Below are 20,819 nucleotides of genomic sequence, written 5' to 3'. Positions count from 1 at the left end.
TGCTTTAAGTTTCCTTCCAAAATAATGTCAAGAAAGGCACAGCATTATTTGGCATTGTTGACTTTTTGCCCCTGAACGTATCACCATGAACAAACAAGCTTCCACCCTTTTCAAGTAATATATTCCTTAGAATATTTCTGAAATTAACACCTCATAAAGGTTTAGCATTAGCCAAAAAGGTATCATGCAAGGAAAATTTAAGTTTTTGTTCCCCCCCCACTAAGATGACCCTTCAGTGAAATGGCATGTCAGTCCATTAACTGTGTCTCTTGCATTCATATTTCTGTGTTTTATCCGGAGTGTTATCTTTACAGTATTAAAATGTGCACTGAAGGAGAGATCAGGAAGGAACAGATTTAAAGAGCATTGGGCAATACTGTGGAATGTAGTAGGAAGAAAGAGAAAACAAATAGCAGTGGCAAAAAATTCTCCATTTAGTAAGAATTTACATAAGAATTTCCATTAAAGTGTTATTTCTCTACTTTGTAGAAAGCTTGCAATATCATCTTTTTCCCTAGAATTATTACTGCAGCTCTTGACTTTTTTTTTTTGCTGATTTTATATTTATGTTCTAGCACTGCAGCAGTTCATTACACATGAAAAAGTCTAATTCGTTATATAGGTGGTAGTGCCAAAAAGTCACAGAAGGTTCAAAATGATTTTTATCAACTCTCAGTGTATGTTTGAGGAAGAACAGATTGTTGTAATATTCATGCTCACAGGCATGGTGTCTTCATAAACAGTGAATCTTCAGTGTTTTCGTCCGCGTGTTTATATGGTTTCTATTGTGCCTACTTTCTGCTGTTTTAAATATGGAATGTTTACTAGACAATAACATTTTATTGCTTCTTTATTTAATAATCATGACCACAAATACCATTTCTCTCTGTAAAACCCTACTCTTCTAATAATTATGTGGTTTTCTCCATATTTTAAAATCTTCAACCTGATTTCCATTTGAGCATGAGCAATTATTTTCAGACCTATTCTCCATGCACATGTAAAAACCCGTATTAGCAAGTAGACTTTAGAGATGACATATTGAGCATTTGTAAACAACTGATAGTGTCTTAAAAATGTGGTCACTGAAGGTGTGGTGCCAGGTAATATGGGCAAAAGTGAATACCACAGTTTAAAAGCTCAGTTCTGGTTATCTACGTAAACCTGGGATTTGATGTCCGATGTGAAATTATGCCAGCACTGTGAGGAAGCCTGCTCCCACTGTTCCCTTTCAGGATAGTATGAGTACCAGCCAGGCCTTCCCTTTTATTGATGCTAAGGGGAGAACATACACTGGTACCTATCTGCCTGGCATACTGTCAGTCACTATTTAAAATAAATGAAAGTGTGAAGAGTTACGAGCTGGCTTACTGGAAGCGTGGAAACTTCTAAGTCATTAAGGTCCCACTGAAAGGTTTTAATGTCTTCAAGAGTCTTCCCATACGTTTTCAATTTAAGAAGTGGCAAGACCAGATGGTTATGGTACTCCACAAGTGGCAGCCTTCATGAGGGAAGTGCGGTTAAAACAACCTGACCCTCTCAGTTCATTATATACTTAATGGAGGAGGCCAGTTTCAGGTCACCCCCTGCACCTTTCCAGGTCCTGTAGACCATTCAGGTTTACCTCATGATCGCACTTCCACAGTCAGCTTTAAGATAACAATATCGTCATGGTTGTCTGACCTCTATCCATTTCCCTGAGCAAATGATAAAATAATGACTTACCCATGTATCCATCACCAGATCTGAAGCCCTGTGATAGGGGTACAGAAGACCTGCAGGAGATCAAATGCCTCCAAAGCTGGAATAGTGTTGGCTTACTGTCTTCTTCTTAGTGACCTTCCCAGAAAGCAGAGGTTAAGAGTCTGGGAGGTAATTGCTGAGGCCATTATTCCCCAGTGACAGGTTTTTGAGCAGCAGCCAGACCATAGGATGGTATTCAACAGTCGGTGTCTGCATGCCCTCCCTGGGAGGTACTAATGAATCCTGTCAGTAAAGGGCTAATGCATTTCCTACCAACACTTCTGGGTCTACTTCATTAGTCTCCAGAGGGAGGTCTACCAGGGCATTGAAGCCCTGCGTGTGGCTGAGACTCCTGCCAGGAGACAACACGGGGACTATGGATGGGCTCTGCTTTGGAGACGAATTATTAGTTGAAATAATCTGCAGTGTTTCCTCACGGAAGTAGTATTCTTCTATTCAAGTAATAGGGATTTACAAGTCTGTTACTAAAGGTGAAGGGTGATTAGAGAGGTTCCTCACCGATAGCTGTGGGGCTATGCTTTTGTGGCCACAGGTAGTCCAGCGTGACACAAGCAAAGAAGAGTGCATGTGTCTTCTGGTGGCTAAGCACTTACAGCATACCAGGTGAACACTCTTGCTCTCGGTGGCTTCATATCATCTCTCTGTACCTGTCGCAAGTTAGTCTGCCTTTGTCTCAGTTCCTTTGATTTGTACAGAGGTACTCTATCATACCAGCTTCGGCAACAAGGGGTATTTTTGGAAGATCCATCTGGAGCCTCTCTTTCCCAGACAGCATCTCCTAAAAATTTCGAAATCTACTTCTATTCTTGAAACTCTCCTTTTGTTTTTGTGATCAGTGCCTTTCTCTCCAACTTCACAGTTATTAATAGGACAGTTATCCACCATAAAATATTCAGATCTTTATTCTCTGTACTAAAAATGTCTCCTTTCACTTAAAGCTCTTTTTTTTTGCTGGCTTAATTCCATTCACTTTATCAGAGTTTACTTTTGAGTCTGGCTTATTTATTTCTCCTGCTTTCCCTGTCTTTTGAAATGTCTGTTTTGTAAATGCACTTCAACATAGAGAAGAGAAAGGTTTGGAGTTAGACATACAATCCTTTCCTAAATGACTCTGTTTTATCATGGATTGGAAGCATAGTCCGCTGAATAGAGAGATTCCGACAACATGGGTTGTATTCAAGGTTTCATGTGAATTAGTTCCACACAGTCTAGAGCCAGTCATTTACTTTGTTTTGCTTTGGTTTCACCAAATGTAAAATATGGTTATGGCTGAAAACCAGTATACAAGAATGAAGTATTATTATTGGCCAAGCAGTATATCAGTCTGTAATCTACAGATTGCTATGAAGGAGGAGGAGGACATGGTCTCAGTCTTTACTTTGGGTTCATTCCCTTTTGTAAATTCAAGTCAGACTATCAACATCAATTTGACTTTGCTTTCACAGTTCATGCTTAAAGCCATCCCCTAGCAAACATCTTGCTTTTCAGATACCTTAAGCCTACTGCAAACAAACAAATAATGGAAATTAAATAGTAATAAAGCTGTTGTTAGCTCTGGATAATAAATTTTATCTACTATTTAAATGGCAATTATTTCCAGAAACTTGGCAATTGTAGCCATACAAATGATGAAATTGATTCCAGTCACAGCCCATCTTTCTTTGGAAAGGAAATACCAGTAGTGTTTGAAAAATGGATTATTAAGAACCTTGGTTCACTCAAGGTGGCTCATATGTTGTATTTGCTAACACAGCATCTTGCTGGAAGAAAATAAGTGCAGCTTTTCCCTAGCCCAGATTATTTTCTCCACAAATCTTTGGAGCAGGAAATAAAAAACAGCTAATAGTTGTGGGGCATGTGGAATTAGTTTAAGCAAAGCCGAACCCTGATCCTTCTGACTGCCTCCTCTTTCCTGTGCTGTTTTGTCTATTCCTGCCTCAGAGTATGTCAACAAATTGTCTTAAGCTCAGAAGGTGCAGGGGGGTGGAAATAGTGATTCTTTCTCTGTCTTTTTCTGTCTTTTGGGTTTTGGGCAGGGGAGGGAGGTAGGGGAATGATTTAAAACAGATGTGTTTTCAAGAAAAGGTACAAGTTTGTCTTGTAAAATATTTGTAAAGATAAACAGCCTCAGGACCTCTGAACATAATTACACTTGAGTTCTGGGGATGTCACAAAGGGTACTGGTTTTGTTACAGTGACATAATTCTTTTCTCACACAACTTAATGATAAATCAAGATAACGTCACAGAGAGGGCAGAATCTGTTAAACAAAACTGAAGAGGCAAAGTGTATATGTATTTGAAAAGCAGAAAAAAACTGTGATTCCTGTATGGCTTATTGTTCGCTTCTGCTGTATGAGAAAACAGATTATTTTCACATTTCTCCAGTATTGGAAGTATGCGTTTTACATGAAGGAATAGAGCAGGTGTCTCTCTCCTGATGACAAATGAAACACACCGGATATATGGTGCACCTCTTCTGAAGCTGTATACCTGAGAGCAATAAAGCTCTCATTGCCAAGGCTTCAAGAATGTAATAAATACTAAGGAGATAACTTCACAAATGACTTGGTGTTGCTGTGCAGCACTGGATGTAGTTGATATTGGTGGTTGTGGTTATTGTCATCCTCAAAAAAACAAAAATATTTCTTTGTGATATAAATAATTGTTACTCTTGACTGAGAACATAACCTCTTTCACATTGCCTGAGAAACCGGTGGTTTTGCTATCTCTGAAGTGTTTGGTTTTTTAAATGACATTCAGTCACTGGAAGTAGTTTTGCCATCTCTCTCTCTCTCTCTCTCTCTCTCTCTCTCTCTCATGATTGTTTATTTTTAGACAATCTGTGTTCTGTAGCTAAAGACTTTCAATGTCTCCACAAGAAATCTTGACAACATAGTTGCAGAACCAGTGTCACTGAAGTAACTTCAGGTGATTAAATGTTAAGTGATGTTTCCTCATCCAATCTGGTTTATTAAGACAGCAAAAATGACAACAAAATAAGTGAATCAATATGCTGTCTGCTAATTAAGCATCAGGAGAAGAAAAGAAAAATTAAATGCAACATATACTAATTTCTTAGGTGCTGGACTTTGGAGTCAGTTACAGAAATTGTTGTATTGTGTGGTTTGTGATGACAAAATCTTGAACAACTTTTTTTATCAAGTATTTTGCTAATCTTGAAGTATTTTTCTTTCCATTTCTCATTTTGAGAAAAACTAATCAAATTCAAACTAGATAGATAGGGTAATATGGCATCAATCTGTTGGAAATGTTGAACATCAACTTTTGACTTCTGTGTAGTCTCAGAAAAAATGAAGAGAAATTGACTTTTTTTTCCATGATGATGCTTCATTTTAAGCCCATGTAACAGCATTTTTTTGAGAATGCTGTTGGCTCTGTGTTGATTTGATGCTGCAGCCTCTCTGGGTTTAGAGATAGAAAGCTTTTGGGGGAAAAAAGAACAGGTTGTCAGAGCGGGAGGAAGCCTAGTTGAGGAATGGTCCATGGAGTGCGTTGATGTACCTGAGCAGCACCTTGTTCGGTTCTTCTAGGAGGCAAAGTCTGCTCAAGTTGGCAGAAAGGACAACATTCACTGATGGCAAATCTGTCAAAGACACCAGAAAACGTCTTAATCAGGGTGGTTCCTGCTTTTGAGGGACAAATGGTTACTCTTTTTTTGAAGAAAAACCCACATTTTTAGGGGCACAAAGGCTCTTGATAAATTTAACAAAGATGAAATTATGGTTAGACTTTTACATTACCATAAATTGATGGCTTTGTGAATGGAAGTCCAATAGTGTATAGAAACCTGAGTAGGTAAGGAGGTAATTAAATTACTTTCTATAACGACACTTCCCCTGCATCTTTCATTTTGTCTGTGGCTGGCATTTTAGATGCTTTTGGAGCCATGAGCTGCACTAATCATATTGTAAAAGCAGTCAGAGTTACATCCCTCATATATTTCATGCACAGTGACTCTTCAATGTTAGTAAGGAAAAATGAGAGAGAGAGAGCACATGCTCACTGGCCAAGCAGAAAGTTATATGGTGGGGGCATGGGTACATCTGACAACTTAAACATGTATGCTGAATGATGTGCACAGGTTTGCCTGGGGCGGATGCCGCCGACTGTCCTGTGGATGTATGGGGTGTCCTAATGCTGCAGTGCTAATGGATGGCAGAGTAAAAGGAGCGCAGAGGATGTGTTAAAGGACTGGCAGAGTTGCTGTTTGTGAAATAGATACATAAAACTATGTATAAAATAGTGGTGTGTGATACAAAATGCTAAATATGAGTGTATCTTTTCCAAGCTAAATGAAATGCCTCTGATGGTCCCAGTTAAGCAGAACAGCAGCACATCTTCATGTCATGTCCAGATGACTTTGTTTGGCATTTTCTGTTTCATCCTTGTGGTCTGGCCCAATGTTGTCTGAAGGAGCAGGGAGGGCGAAATCCCATGTGGAGCCCTGTAAGCCGGAGGGAATTGTGTCTTTAGGAGCTGAGGTGTCTCTGGTTTCTCACTCAGTGCCTCCCACAAAGAATGTTTATCTTCCTGGTGCCCACATCAGTGCAAGAACCAGCATTTTGACAAACTGCCCTTATTCCACCTTTTGACTCTTATCACTCGAGAGAGCACATGACATAAGAGTTTGGCACCTTCAACATGTTTATAAACCAGAGACCTGGCTTGTTGAAATATATATTTAGAAACTAATGCAATGACAAACAAAATTGTGTAGTGCTCAGCATACATACTAAAACATATTTACTGTCAATATGCACTGCTTAAAGGACAAGAAAACAATTTCTGATTGCCAGGTTTTCCCAATTACTTTTAGATAAATTTGTAACACCTGCACTTTTGAAACTTAACTGATGGACACATGGTCCTTTTCCTACAGTCAGAAATTCTTTTATTTGACTCTCCTGTTCTTTTCTTTAGGACAGTGAAAAAAAAGGATTTATGAATAGACTTTATGCCATCCAGGAGGTGTGTGTCAGTGTCCAGAATATCCTTGATGAAGTGGCTTCTTTTGGAGAAAGGATCAAGAAGTAAGTGCTGACACAGGTGCTGGATTGCTCTCTGATACTGTTCATATTTTTTCCAAGACGTGGTACAAAGCATTAGACCTTTTCTTTTTTTTTTTTTTTTTTTCTTGCGGAGGACTCCAGTTTTGGATGATCCGTTGTTGAAACTCATCTATATTTACTTTGCTTTGTGGAGGCCCTCAGTTAATGAAAATCCTGTCATATTAATTTTGGAATTTAAAAAGATATTAATTGGGGAAAAAAGTCAGAACTAAGGCTTTGAAGTAAAACAGAAAGAGAATCTTGTTGTGAGGCCTAACAGTAGTTATATAAAAGTAATAATAAAACAATACAGCTTTGATAAAGGAAATAAGTAGAGCTGAGTAGGGGTTTCAGATTTTAAGGATATACATATGTTCAGTTGCTGGAAGTGTTGTATTGATGTGAGTTAGCAAAACTTTTCCTCCTAGAGCATATGTAATTTGTAACACCTAATGCATGGTATATAAGAATTGCCAATAAATTCAGGCCTTAAGCAAGAGAGGTTCTGAGATTTATTGCAGAAACTTTGGTGTATTTTCAGCATGGGCAGTGAACAGCAGTGTAAGGTTTATTATTTGAGATAAGACAGGTTCCAGAAAGACATCTTCCAGCCATCAGCTGCAAAGCAGGACAGGATTGACTTGGCTTTCTGCCCCCGAAAACTGAGAGCATCTCATCCTCACTGGATGAGAGGGTGGGAGCAGTGCCTTCGCAGCTGCCTTTCCGCTGCGGGCAGAGGGGCAGGCAGAGAGATGACCCAGGAGCCACACTGAGTTAGAAAACCTTCACAAAAGGCTTTGCTGCAAAGCTTCCATTGACACACACAGCGCATCTTACAGGAGAGTTAAAGCTGTGTGTTCCCTTGTTCTGGGTGTGATCTAGGAGCATAAGGCACCCGTCTCATCCACTGCTGGTGCCATCCGCAGTGCATTGGTGTTTGACACCTATGAGACCGTAGCCTGTGCAAAGGGTACAGCCCCAAAATAAGTACCAACTTTTGGAAGTGAATTTTAGGAAACTGATGCATTGGGTCGGGAGGTCAACCTTCAGAAAACAGGAGGATCATCTATCATGCTGTTCTGCCTTTTTTTTTTTTAAATCTATCCACAATGGCAAGCATATCAGAATCAGGATGAAGAAGAGGTTGCCGTTTATGCGTTTAAGAGCAAAGTCCCTCATGGGAGAGCCTGGGAAACATTCCCATGGGGACACTTCCAGGCAGGCTATGTTCACAGCAGCAGAGGCAGGCTCAAGCACATTGTATTGCACAAGTTTTCCAGACCAGCAGAATGAGTCTCTCTCTGAAAGAAGTCTTTTGTCAAAAGGCTGTTCATGGAAGTTGTCTTGATGATTAAGTTTTTCTAATTGTGCATTTTGGAAGTAGGGTTTGTTCTATTATATACCAGATGAGAGCAACAGAATTTTCTAAACTGAGTGAGACCAAATCTTCCTATAAATCTTTGTAATTTGTTCCTAAAACTAAAATGGGAAACCTGTACTGAATGCTGTGCTAACACAGCACATAAGGAGGTTTGCTAAGTGAGGAGCCAGTGTTCCCACACATGGCGTGTCTGTGATCCATTGCACAAAGCCGAGTCACAGGAACATGAGCAGACCCTCAACCTTCTGTTCATCCCAAATGCATGCAGAAGAGGGGAAAAGAGCAGGTGTCCCCTGAGGAGAAAGGGAGTGATCCTACACCAAGTGACACTAACATAATGTTCACTCTGGAGACATGTCAAAATTGCCAGGGAGAAAAGAAGACAAATAAACACAGGAAGCCAGAGCTCATTATGAAAAATATGGCTAGCAATTCAGATAATTGCAATTATTCAGCCAGAGAAGCCAAAATAATGTAATCACACTGATTGGGCATGTAGCTAGTGGAAATACTTTAAAGAGTATCATCAGACTAGTAAGAGCCAAAGCCACATTCTCCTTCTGGATAAATGTCATGGAACACCTTTGACATGGTGATGCCTTCATGGAAGAATCCCATTAAGCCAAGCTCCCTTTAACCAGCATTCCCATGGGACATATATATAAATTGGCCATCTGGCCTTTCTCTCTTCCCTGCACACAGAGGTTAGAGAGCCATAGCATGGCTGTTTCAAGACTTGTTAGCTTTCACTTCCTCTCTGCCCACACCTCAACCTCTGCAAAATGAGGTGATCAGCAGTTTTTTATCACAGTGTGGAGTTTAGGACCCTTATTAAGGATGTCTTGATCCAGGGCTTTTTTGGAAAGCTGATGTCCTGAAACTCTGATGGGATCCCAGAAGTTCTCTTCCTTTATCCATAAAGAAATAATCTTTATTTGATCGGATTTTATCTGGAATGATAAAGTTTTTCTTTGATTTTCCTGCAATGTACTTTTATCTTATGCCATTGCCTCCTTTTTTTTCTCCTTCCATCCTTTTTCTCCCCCTTTCTTTTTTTTTTTTTTTTGCCACCCAGGGTGGTTTTATTTCCTTCTTTCATCCACTGCTGTTGCATTATCCCTCTCTTCAGGACTGACTGTTCTGTCCCCTCCTTTTCCCTCACCCTCTCCTTCTTAGGTGCATGGGTGAGTTTCCAGCTTTGCATATCCACACACTTGCCTTTTCCTGAATGTACCCCCCAAGACAGAAGGGTTCCTGGCTGGGGAGTGCAAGTGCACGTCAAGCAGAGGGGAAGACCCCTGCTCAGCCTTTAACTGCTTGCTCTGTCCTTATGGTAGAGCAGGGAGGAGAAAAAAACAGAAAGCCTTAGCAGTGCTCTTCTAACTCTTATATCCTACCTCTGCACTGGTATTGAAGAAGGGAATCTGAGTTGCTTATGCGAGTACATCTGGGGAGAAAGGAAATGTGTGTATTTTGCCTGATGCTGAAATTGAGGGTGGGCACTGACATTTCTGAAAAGTGGAGCAATGCTTCCTCTGGAAAGTGGGCACAGCTGGGCCAGGGAGAGGTGCCATTCAGCATGCAAGTGGGTGAAGCCAGCACCTCCTTTCATTTCCACTGGGAGTGAGTCCAAGCCCAAGCTCATGCTGATGTCCAGCACCATGCATTCATTTGTAGTTTCAGTTTGTTCTCACTAATGGAAACTGGCACTTCTCACCCTGTCCTGCCCCTTAGTTTTTCTTTTGTTGGCTCTGTCAGGTGACCAGAGTTCCGACTTCTGTTAATTTTTCTTTTAGTACATTCAACTGGACTGTCCCATTCCTGAGCTGGCTGGCGATTTTTGCCCTCTCTGTGTTCACCATCATCCTGTATTTCATTCCACTGAGATACATTGTCCTTGTCTGGGGTAAGTAAAGCCTTTTATAACTGTCTGTGCCACTTAGAAAAAACTGTTTTTTAAGGGATGACTTACGTTGTCAGTACTTTTCTGTATTTATGATCATGAAGCTGCCCCATGATGGAAACAGACAGCTTAGTTAAAAATCACAACTGCGTAAAGATTTAGGCCCACCTGCAAAATGCATTTTTCTTGGCTGGCATTCTAGACTTCATCATACTATAAACATGTAGCCATGAGGATTCTTCATATATCAAAGTGTAGCTTTGTCTAGATATTACTCTGATTTATTTTCACCACTTATACACAAACAGAGGCATTTCAATCTATATAGTGCATTTAGGACAATATGCCTTTTTTACTGCAGTACTTTATCTTGTGAAAGTGTATGTAAACATAGCAAAAAGAAACTTGTTTAAAGGGTCACCTTTAGTCCGACAGAAAGGTATATGTGGTATTTGGCTGGTTGATAATGAACAGAAACTGGGGCGGGGGGCAGGTAGCGGGGTGGAATCGTGATTGATCCAAGCTCTCACTACTTGTCCTTATATTTATTCTTTATACTGATTTTAAACAGCTACCATTACCACATCTGTTGTAAATAACGCTCCAAGTTTTCATTTGTACATTTTTATACATCTTACACCACCAGGAGCTGTACCCTTATTCAGTAGTGCAGACTTGTGAAGAGCACTGTCTCAATTAAATATGTAGCTAGATTTTCTTTCTGAAGAAAAGAATAACAATCAATCATGCCTTTGTAAAAACTTCTGAAATCAAGAGACAACCTGAAATCATTGAACTGACTCCAAAGAATATATTTGTTATATATCACTCAGTATTAGTAATATTCTTACAGAGTCTTCACAAATAAATGCAGCAGAATATACAAAACGGAGAAGAAACAATATGGAGGATTTGAACAAAAATTTTTTTTATGGAACTAAAAGAAGCAAGCGTCTTTTCCTGTCTCAGAATTTCACTTATTCCCCACATACTCTATGTCACTTGAGTGCAACCCAAACTCTTAGTTTGATCCCAAAATTTCATTCTTCCTAGTGCACACAAGATGGTAGGCCTCTTGATACTGAAGTTTGAAGTACTTGGTCTATGTCCTTTTCCTGTCATTTTTCAGACAGATCTGGCATCTTGTATGCTTGCTTTCATGCATCCCCTTGATTTCATGCAAGAACCTGAGATTATAATACCCCTCCAAGACCCACAAAACTATAGTCAGCACTGTTGTTTGTTTGAAAAGCTCCTGACACATACCCCTGCAATACCCCAGGAGAGGTCACGTTCCCCTAGAAATGTCTCTGTTTCAGGTAAGGCAGGGCCTCGACTCCCAGACTGGAGCCCACACCTCCCCAGCCATGAATGGATAACATAAGCACAAATGAATGTAAATGCACCTTGCTCTCCTTCCCTTCATCTCTTCCCTCCCTGCCCCCAAGTTATCTAGTCTATCTAGATACAACTTCAAGCACCTTTGTTCACTAGAGGTTTCAGCTCCCCATTTTTCTCCTGCATTTCAGTGTAGGTGGCTTCTTGTTCAGTGGGTTTTTGGGGATCCCTTCTTTAGGGACCTATTTCTCTTATGTCGTGCTGGGAGACCACACAAGTACTGCATAGCTGCAGCTCCAGCAGTCCAGACCTCCTCGGGGTGAAATGCGTTCACACAGAGCCATGTCACGCTGCATGTAGCTTTGAGCAGCTGTCCCTTCAAAAAATTTAGTATTCCAAACACAAGCCTGTTTTCTCCATTATTGTGTGTTTCTAGCCTCCCCCATGCATGTACATTTCTTGATCCCATTCGTGCATCCTGCACTTGAAAGCAAATGACCTCTGGTGTCTGACTTCCATCTGTAGGAAAGTTTGAGCTGGTCTATAGCAGCATCTGCCTGTTCCATTCTTTGGGAAGGCAGGGGTTTTTAAATGAAATTTCCTCCATGTTATGGCTGGTCTTTTGTATAGCTGTCTTTCTTCTGTGCATCCATAGGGACTGCCTCTTTCAGCCTGCCCTGGCAAGAAATTCTCGGTTGTTTCCCTCCTGGCCGTGTTTCTCCCCATGGAGACTACTGGTCCTTGAACATGTGGTGTGTTAGCCATGGTGGAGCAGGAACCACCTCTGCACTCTAATCCCATTTGCTAGAGTGCAGACTCCTGGTAACAGCTGCAGCTGTTTATGTGGGAAAGAGTACAAAGAAAATTATTTTAATCAGAAAATTTTCAAGCTTTTGGAAAAGAGCTAATCCCTTTGTATTTTACTTCTCCTGTACTGTGCCATCTCATCTGTTCAGCTCTTTTCTTTTCTTGAGCCTTGACCATGATTTATTCATGCATTTACTTTCACAGGGTGACTGGTACTTTCCTTTGTCAGATGTGACAAGGTGAGACCATATCAACTCCTGAATTCCACCCACGGGTAGTTCAGTGGCCACGTGCAATGAACAGTGGGGTGGAACTTGAATTTTCCAGTCACTTGCTGATGCGAAGGATCTTCTTAAACAAAAGTGTTTGAATCTCAGATACTCTCTCAACACGCACTGTTCAATCACCAGATAAAGGAATGGCAGCACCTCCTCCCTACACCACAGAACGGAGAATTCATCCAGCGGGAGGCTGTGGATGTTATCAAGACTGCAGCTTGCGCACTCCGTCCCAAAGCTTTATGTCCTTGCTAAAGCTTTCTGAAAGGCCTGGGCACCAAAGACTTTGTGGAAGATAAATTGTATTATCTTATCTCTGATACAGCCTTGATAAATTACACAGAACAGCACATTTCTAATGCTCTCCTGGCTTTCTCCCACTCACGTGAGAGTCTGTGCGGTTTGTACCATTCCTGCCCATGTTTTAGACACGTGTTCCCAGAGCACACGCACAAGGTTCTCCTTGAAAAGTGTATGAATCTGACCCGGTATGTAATGCTAAGAAAACAAGTCTAATTTAAAAGCCTGCTTTCTGCTTAGTTTGGGGAGGATTTTCCTGGTGCTTCTGAACACTAATTGTTAGTAGGCATTTTAAGATCGTGATATCTAAGGCAGACATTGCATCCTTTCTCTGCACTGCCATCAGATCATCTGTATCTGTAATTCCTGGACAGAGGTTTGTGTAAACTCATCCTAAAGTCTTCATGTGATGCAGACTTCACTACTTCCCATATGCTTCAGCATCCTTAGCATTGGAAAGATTTTCCTTGTGTCTAACTGGAATCTTCTGTCCTGCAGTTAAGCCCATTTCTGCTCATCTTCTCTGCCACAGAAATGGAGTACACTTTATTCCTCTCTTTTTTGCAACCTCCACATAATAACCACAGTTACCACAGTTTCGATTAGTTTCAAAAGAAAAGTATTGGAGGAATTTGAAAACGTCCCTAGAACTTTTGCATTTTGAAGCAGAGGGAACCACAGCAGCAGATTGTGACTTACAGAGCCTGAGTTTACAGTTCGTTCATTCATTCAGTGCTAATGTTAGACTTTGAAATGGATCCTAAAATCTTTTTTAGAACTTTGCCAAAAATGTATTTTTTTTTAAATTATGATAGTAACATTTGAACTTTCACTTTTGCAGGCATCAATAAATTTACAAAGAAGCTTCGAAGTCCGTATGCAATTGATAACAATGAGCTACTTGACTTTCTATCCAGAGTCCCTTCAGATGTGCAAGTGGTGTGTATATTTTTTAAAGTGTCTATGTGGTAGTTAATTTGATATGTGGCATCATGATTTTCTGGGTTTTTTAAACAAATTTTAAAGCAGTTATTTTGATTCAACTTTATATTCTTTGGCACAAAGAAATTGCAAACTAAAGCTGGTGATAGTCCATGAATCTTAAGGAGCCTGCTAGACTGTTCGCAGTGAGGAAGTAGCTAATACCTTGCTTGCGCCTTTGAGGATGCTTAGGAGCAATCAGTAAAATACAAGTATTTGGGAAATGGTAGTGGGTGCTGGAGTTTGTGTTAAGCAGCATCCAGCACCATGTGAATCCGACGGGATAAGGCACTGCATAGGAAACACTGGAGCTGAGGCCGTCAGGACATGCAGAGAGGGAACAGGAAGGTCGAATGATGCAGGGAGCTGCACCAAAACAGAGTCAGCAGCAGGCGGCTTTGCCCAGTGTCTCATGACAGCACTCAGAGCACTTCAGCCTTTCCTTCCCTGGGGTGAAAGTTTTTGCTGTGGCCACAGTTCAACTGTGCTCATAAACTCCTTTAAAAATAACCTGGTTATGAATTACAAGCTTTTGTAATGCAGTACACAATCTCTTGAGAAGGTGCAAGCATTAAGATAATGTCAGGCACATAAATCACTTCCAGTATCACAAAGATTATATACTTTCCATATTTCTAGGTAACAGTTTCAGTTCAGGATAGGAGGTACGGGTGCACATACCGACTCTGAATCTGATCCCCTCAGTAGTAGGCCTTTGAAAATAAGCAAGTTTTTAAGCGTTATTGCAAAGAATATTCATCCAATTCATTAAAGAGGATACTGTTTATTTTCTGTTAGAGTTCATGGAGAAAAAGAAAAAAGTAGCCTTCTTAAAGCTTATGTCAGCACACTCTTTTACTTCCTGGCAGGATTCTCCTAATGCTGTTTCTCCTTCTTACTTTAGATCTGTCATTCTGTTGTTGTTGAATCACAGCTGCAGATTCCATGTAGTTTGTAGGGGGATAGTTTTCTTTTTCTTTCTTTTTTTGCCCCGGGAAAAAAATAGAAATCTTTCTTTTTCTAGCAAGCGCCACCTGACCGGTTTCTTTCTGAATGTTGTGTTTAAACAGGTGCAATACCATGAACTGAAACAAGATCCCAGTCACAGCCCGAGCAAGAGGAAGAAAAACAATCCTGGCTAGCCAACTTCACGTGTTGAGGAGACTAGCATCTGCTGGGGAAAGATAAAAGAAAAAGCCTACATCCTAAGCAGCATTTCCTTTCTCTAAGCTTTTTATTTATTTTGCCTTTTTATCTAATGGGGAGATTTTGTAAATATTGTAAAAAAGCATTTCTCATTGACTATCTACTTCACACTGTAAAGACATATTTGACGAAGGTTTCAAGTAGGGTTTTTGCCATTTCAAAGCCTTGTTAGAAACAGCATAACACATTAAAGGAATCAATCTAAAATGGTAAATATGCACTGCTACTTGATGGACAAAGATACCTGAAGTACTCAAATCATGCTGACTAAATCTACAAAAGGTTTAAATTGAAATCTGACTCAGAAATTCAGTCAGATTTTATTTGCGAGCATTAATATTTTTATCCAGTAAGTCACCATTAGGATTTTCTATGTTTTGTACATTTCAAGAGAAATACAATGTAGTGGAGCCTACTGCACTTAAGTTTTAGCAGATTTTTTTGAACTCAAGACCCTGATGTTAACTCCTGGTGCAACGTTTTCCTGTGCAGTAGGGCTGCTTATAAGATAATGAGAAGCACCAAGTGGAAGTCTCTTTTTGGAGCTCCCAAAAGAAGTTCCTGCCGTTTTTATCATTCCATTACAAGACCTAAAAATCTCTGTCTCTCTCAAAATACTGCCAGGTTTGTAACTGATTGCCTATCTGATTTTTCTATATGTACCAGTAATCTTCATTTGTACTTCATAGTTTAGTGAATGAAGTTCATAGTTCTGCTGTAATGGAAATACTATCAAACTAAATCCATATTGCTTTGGGTGTCATGCTATGAACACCTTTTGTGCACATAACTATTTTAATATGGAAATCTTGCAGAAAATGTTTTTGCTTTCAAATCACAAGATCATATTAATATGCTTTATGATATAACACATTACCTGTTACCAATGTGAAATATAGTGTAGAGGAAAAAATGCAGTTGTGGTAAAACTGATATACCGGTTTTATTTCCTTAGCTAATAAAGTAGTCAGTTCTGATACGAGTGTGCCCTACTGCATGGAAACCGCATTGTTTTATAAATTACATGGAACATAGACAAGAAACGTTTACATTTCAAATGTCTTAGTGGCCACTGCATAACGAGTACTTGGGGATATATTCTGATAGCTGCATGTAGACTTCCACGCTCAGCTCCCCACATAGTGAGCAGAGACTTCATTCCTAAGGGACTACCTGTGCACAGCTCTTAGTTGTAGCTCCCGGTGACATTAAAGGGGATTTTTGCCCAGGGGAGAATGGCAGGACTGCATCTTCGAGAGGAGCTGTTCCTGTGGTCCTCTCTGGGTTACCTCTCATTGGTTGCAACTGCTGATAAAGTTATATTGCACTACTCTAACAATACTTTTTGAAAAGACTATTTAGAAATACTTTGCAGGCAAATGTATATATATTTGTCTAAAGAATTATGTGTTAGCTGCATTGCTCATGAAAGATCATCCTGGATTTGTTTATTTTACAGATACATGGATAGACGGTTTCTGATGTAATGGTTATTTTGATCTTTCTGTTTGTATGTTTGAAAGAATGCCAGTCAAATGACTGTTCTGCAGAAAGTCTTGGACCTAAATATGCTCTTGTTACATCATGACTTCAAAAGAATTTATTTGCGAAGCTTGTGTAACCACCTTTTCACTGTATGCTGCCTGAAGAGCAACATACTATTGATGAAGTCAGAATCACTGATGAGCCTATTTTGTTTAAAAAAAGCCAAACTTCCGACTTGACAATGTGTGAATGTTTGTTGCCAGTTGTCAGTTTTGCAGAGTTCTTTGATACACTGCAAGCCTTGTACCTTCTTAATGTTGCCCATCAGTCTGCGTGCAATTTCCTGTTGTGTTTTTTTTCTGTACTCAGTTTCAAATGTCTACTTTGGTGGTAATGTCTGAGTTAGTTATAGACATTTACTGCATTAAACAGTTTTAAGCATCTCTCTACTAGATATCAGGAAGCCTCTTTCTTTGAAGTCCTACAGTATTGTTTTCCCATGAGTGGTGTGAGGGGCAAGTGAGAGAAAACATCATATTTCTGTATGCAGGATTTCAGTATTTTAAGCCCCAAAACATCTAAGTGGAGGGGGCAGGAGGAGAAAAACAACTGTTGAAAATTGCTGGACTACTTTGAGTGCCTCAATCACTCAAAATTGATCTCACTGAAAACATAACACACAGAGGCAAGGCTAAGAATGTATGTTGATTAAATATGATTCTCCTGCCACAACAGGACATTGTAAAGTCACATTTTAAAATAATTTGTCAGTGAACCCATTTTCAGTAGTTGCAGTTTATCTACTCTGCTTTGTGTGGGAGACCTCTGTAGAAAATCAGTCCTGCCTTATGCCGTAAATATTTCAACATATCTTCAATTTCCAGATTGGTTCTGAAGTAAATTTTTAACCCGTTAGATTTGCCAGGTATTATTCCTAAGAAACTTGTCCATTCATAAGCAATCACAAAAGAGTAATGCATCTCATGATAATGAAACTCTTTCTGCTCTCAGAAAATAAAATTTAAAACAACTTTACTTGGGTCCAGTGAAAATGAGTAACTTAACTGGGGTCCACACTTAAAGCAGGTGTCAAAGCACTCCAGCTCCATCGAGGCTAATTGTCTGAGAGGTTCCAGTTACATTTCTGCTGATAACTCATAATACAGAGCCTACTTACCCTAATTTTACAGTTTTTCCTCTTTGTAGTAAGGAACAACTAAGTGTTTTTCATAATAGCAATGAGCTTTAACTTGAAGAGCTACTGTACTGTAATTTAGCATTTTAAATCCAAGTGGAATAAAACCCAAGTTTTTCTATTGCAATTAAAACAGCAGTGGAATAATCAGAAAGTAATTAAGCAGGCTGCATACAGTATATCTGGTAATGTGGGCCCTAGGAGCATAGGCATTTTTCCCCAACAAGAGCTGCTGGACCTGCCAGCAAATGTGCTACCTGTTGCTGAAGTGTTTCATTCTGGGAAAGCCCAAGAGCACAAAGCAAAGGAGAGAAAGGGAAAAATTTCTCTTACCAGTGCTAGATCACATACCTGCCACACAAAACATAATAAAACCTTTGCAGCTCTCTGCCCAGCAGCCAGGGATCCCTACCTCGTGGAAGAAGGGCAGCTTCTACCCGTGCCTCCTTTCCTTGCTCGGCTGCAGGAGTCTTGCTGACAGCCAGACACAAACTTCTTTCCATTTCTGAGCCTGCTTCTCTTTTGCAGGCAAACTTTTTCCTCCCAACTGGGCTAATTTCCAGATTGCTCTGCAGCTGCTTCTATTAAAGACCGCTCATCTCCCCACCCCCCACCCCCCCAAAACTGCTGTTGCAAGTCTTCAATAAATATCTCCTCCTCCAGAATTTTTTTCTGACATCTTGCAAAGGTGAAAAAAAACCACAAAACTTTTTCCATCAAACCCAGGTGCCACTATAGCTATTTTTCAGTGTGGAACACCGGATTTCCATTGCTTTCTGCCTAATTAAGGTATAGCATAAAAGGAATGTATCCTCAGACTCTCAAAGGGGAAATTCAACTGCTCCCAGATAAAGTGCAATCCTTAGACATAAACCTAGAAAAATGTGAAAGCTTGAACAAAGCATACTGTTCTCTACTCTCTCACTTACAGAAGTGGGTGAAATGCAACTGGTTGAAAGGGTCATGCAATTGGTGAATCAGTTAAGGGCGAAGAAGAAGGAAGGACGATGAGGAGCAGCCTGACGAAGTGCATTTAGACCCAGAGAGAGACATTCACAAGGGCTTGCCTCGAGGCGGTGCTCTCCCTCTGCACTTGCTAGAGAAAGAAAAGATCCTTCACACCAGAAGACTAACGTAGCCGTCCTAAACCCCCTTTAGCTCTCCATATTTCTCCGCATTGCAAATATGGCAAGCTGCTTCAATTGCCTTGACTTGGCCTTTGTTGTGAATACTACATCCCTTCCCTTAAAAGCAGCCTCTCTCTCAGGAAAAGGAAAAAAAGGGTTACGTAGTGCAGCTGCTGCCAGCCACGGAAGATGTGAACAAGTGTAGGTCAGGTCATCAGATCAGGATGTTGGATACTTCTTGTTGCAAGAGGCATTAGACGTTTCCTGCTTCTTTCGTGTCATAGTAATCAATCAAGAGAAGGCATGTTTCTCATAAACTAATGATTTTTAGGTCTTAATTTAAAAAAAAATCCGTAAGCTATTATTGTGCAAAAAATGAGATAAATGTTGACTATCCATTGCACAGGACATCATACTTGTGGATAATTTCTTTTTTCTCTGTAAGAATTTAATGCTCAAGCAAAGTCAGATTTAGCCATATTTCAAACAGGACAAATTTCCCATCTATGAGTCTTGAGTGTCCAACTTAAATTTCTGGAAGTTTGAAATTGAGTTCTTTTACCAAAGAGGCCAAGAAGAGTATAACTATGTTTTTCTCCTCGTCAGCCTTAGTACTGAATGAAATTTACATGTCAAAAACTTTTTTATGGTTCAGATTGCACAATATAGAAGCCTGAAACCTTCCGTCATGATTCACATTGTAATAAATATTTTCCCATTTTAATATAATGAAACTTAAACCTACTTTTCATGATCAGCTTTTACTTAAAGAAGGTGATAAAAGTAAAGGCTAAAATGTTGATTATTGATATATATATATTGATTAAAGAATGCTGATTAATATTTTCTGGAATGATTTAATAAGTCAATATTGCCTGACCTGCTTTACCCTCACATGAAGACACATTCCTAAAGTTTACTTTTTGCATGATTGCACATGATCTCTTTTAGGCATGCCACAAAAAACCCAAAGCCTTTTAGATCCACAACTGATGAAAAAAGATCCCCAGACAAAAGTAGTAAAGAAAGGTCAAAGACTTTGAAAAAAACATGGTCAAATTTGTAGGGAGTTAAGGACTGGGCAGGTGCATGGAAGTGAACAAGAGCTGCAATTCGGGAGTGTCCCATCTTCACTTAGTGCATGCTATTGCAATTGCCACAAGAACCAGGACTTTGAAAAGAAAATAAAAATATCAAGCAAATATCTTGCCATATCACACCATTCCTAGATATTACTGCGAGAAAGGAGGAAGGTGGTTTAACTAACTTGTAGCATTGGTAGTTTAACACAGCTGGAATGCTTTTCAGCAGAAGCTCCTCAGTTGACACCAACCCATTTTAATCTGCTCTGAGCCTCTGCCACCATCTCACCTAACAGTGACTGAAAAAGGGATTGGCTTTTTGCTGAACTGGGTGCTGGGAAATCTCTTTTCCAGTGGTGTTTTTATCACATTATAGGGTGGGCCTTGCTAATTCGTGGTGCATGGTGCATGGTGCAGCAACCATTTCTCTCACTTGCAAAAGTTTACATCTCAGATACCAGCCTGCTCAGTGCACATCTATCCTTGAGTTAAGAAATAAAGGAAGATTTTTTTGCTGCCTCCTGAACAAATATGGTAACAGAAGCAAAACCACTTTTCGTTCCCCACAGGGTTGCTAGCCCTGGGACATATAACAAGCTCGACAAGCAGCTGTACTCGTATCGGGATGAGCTGTTGCTCACAGGCATGAGATAATGGCTTGATCTGAAGAAACGGGCCTGGAGACTAAAGCAATTCCTTCCTTCAGCTACATTTCTATTCCTCAGGCTGAGGCCCCCTAAACACATGTATTGGGGAAGGGGGAGGAGAAATGGGTAAGGGCCTGGATTGTTAAATAAAAGATTTACTTGTAAATTGGATAATTATCAAATATAACTTAAATTCTTGCAGGTTTTTGTTTTTTGTTTTTTGTTTTTTTTAAAGACTGGGATATTTTAAAGGA

At 40.0% G+C, this 20,819-nt stretch overlaps 1 protein-coding gene across 1 annotated transcript in view; it reads left to right on the top strand.

Moving 5' to 3' along the window:
* MCTP1 (multiple C2 and transmembrane domain containing 1) overlaps window positions 1-14,965 on the top strand; it is a gene marked incomplete at its 3' end in the record, with an annotated part of 281,417 nt that extends 266,452 nt beyond the window's left edge. The window contains exons 18-21 of the mRNA XM_082337413.1: window positions 6,708-6,817; window positions 10,013-10,122; window positions 13,684-13,781; window positions 14,894-14,965. Of these exons, the coding sequence (XP_082193539.1) occupies window positions 6,708-6,817; window positions 10,013-10,122; window positions 13,684-13,781; window positions 14,894-14,965 (390 nt within the window). The remainder of the gene's footprint in view (window positions 1-6,707; window positions 6,818-10,012; window positions 10,123-13,683; window positions 13,782-14,893) is intronic.
* Between the last annotated feature and the right edge of the window lie 5,854 nt (window positions 14,966-20,819).

The sequence above is a fragment of the Platalea leucorodia genome (assembly GCF_965183815.1).
Source record: "Platalea leucorodia genome assembly, chromosome: Z".
Classification (NCBI taxonomy): Eukaryota; Metazoa; Chordata; class Aves; order Pelecaniformes; family Threskiornithidae; genus Platalea; species Platalea leucorodia.
The sequence above is the reverse complement of the archived record's forward strand: the minus strand, read 5'-3'. Positions and strand labels throughout refer to the sequence as shown.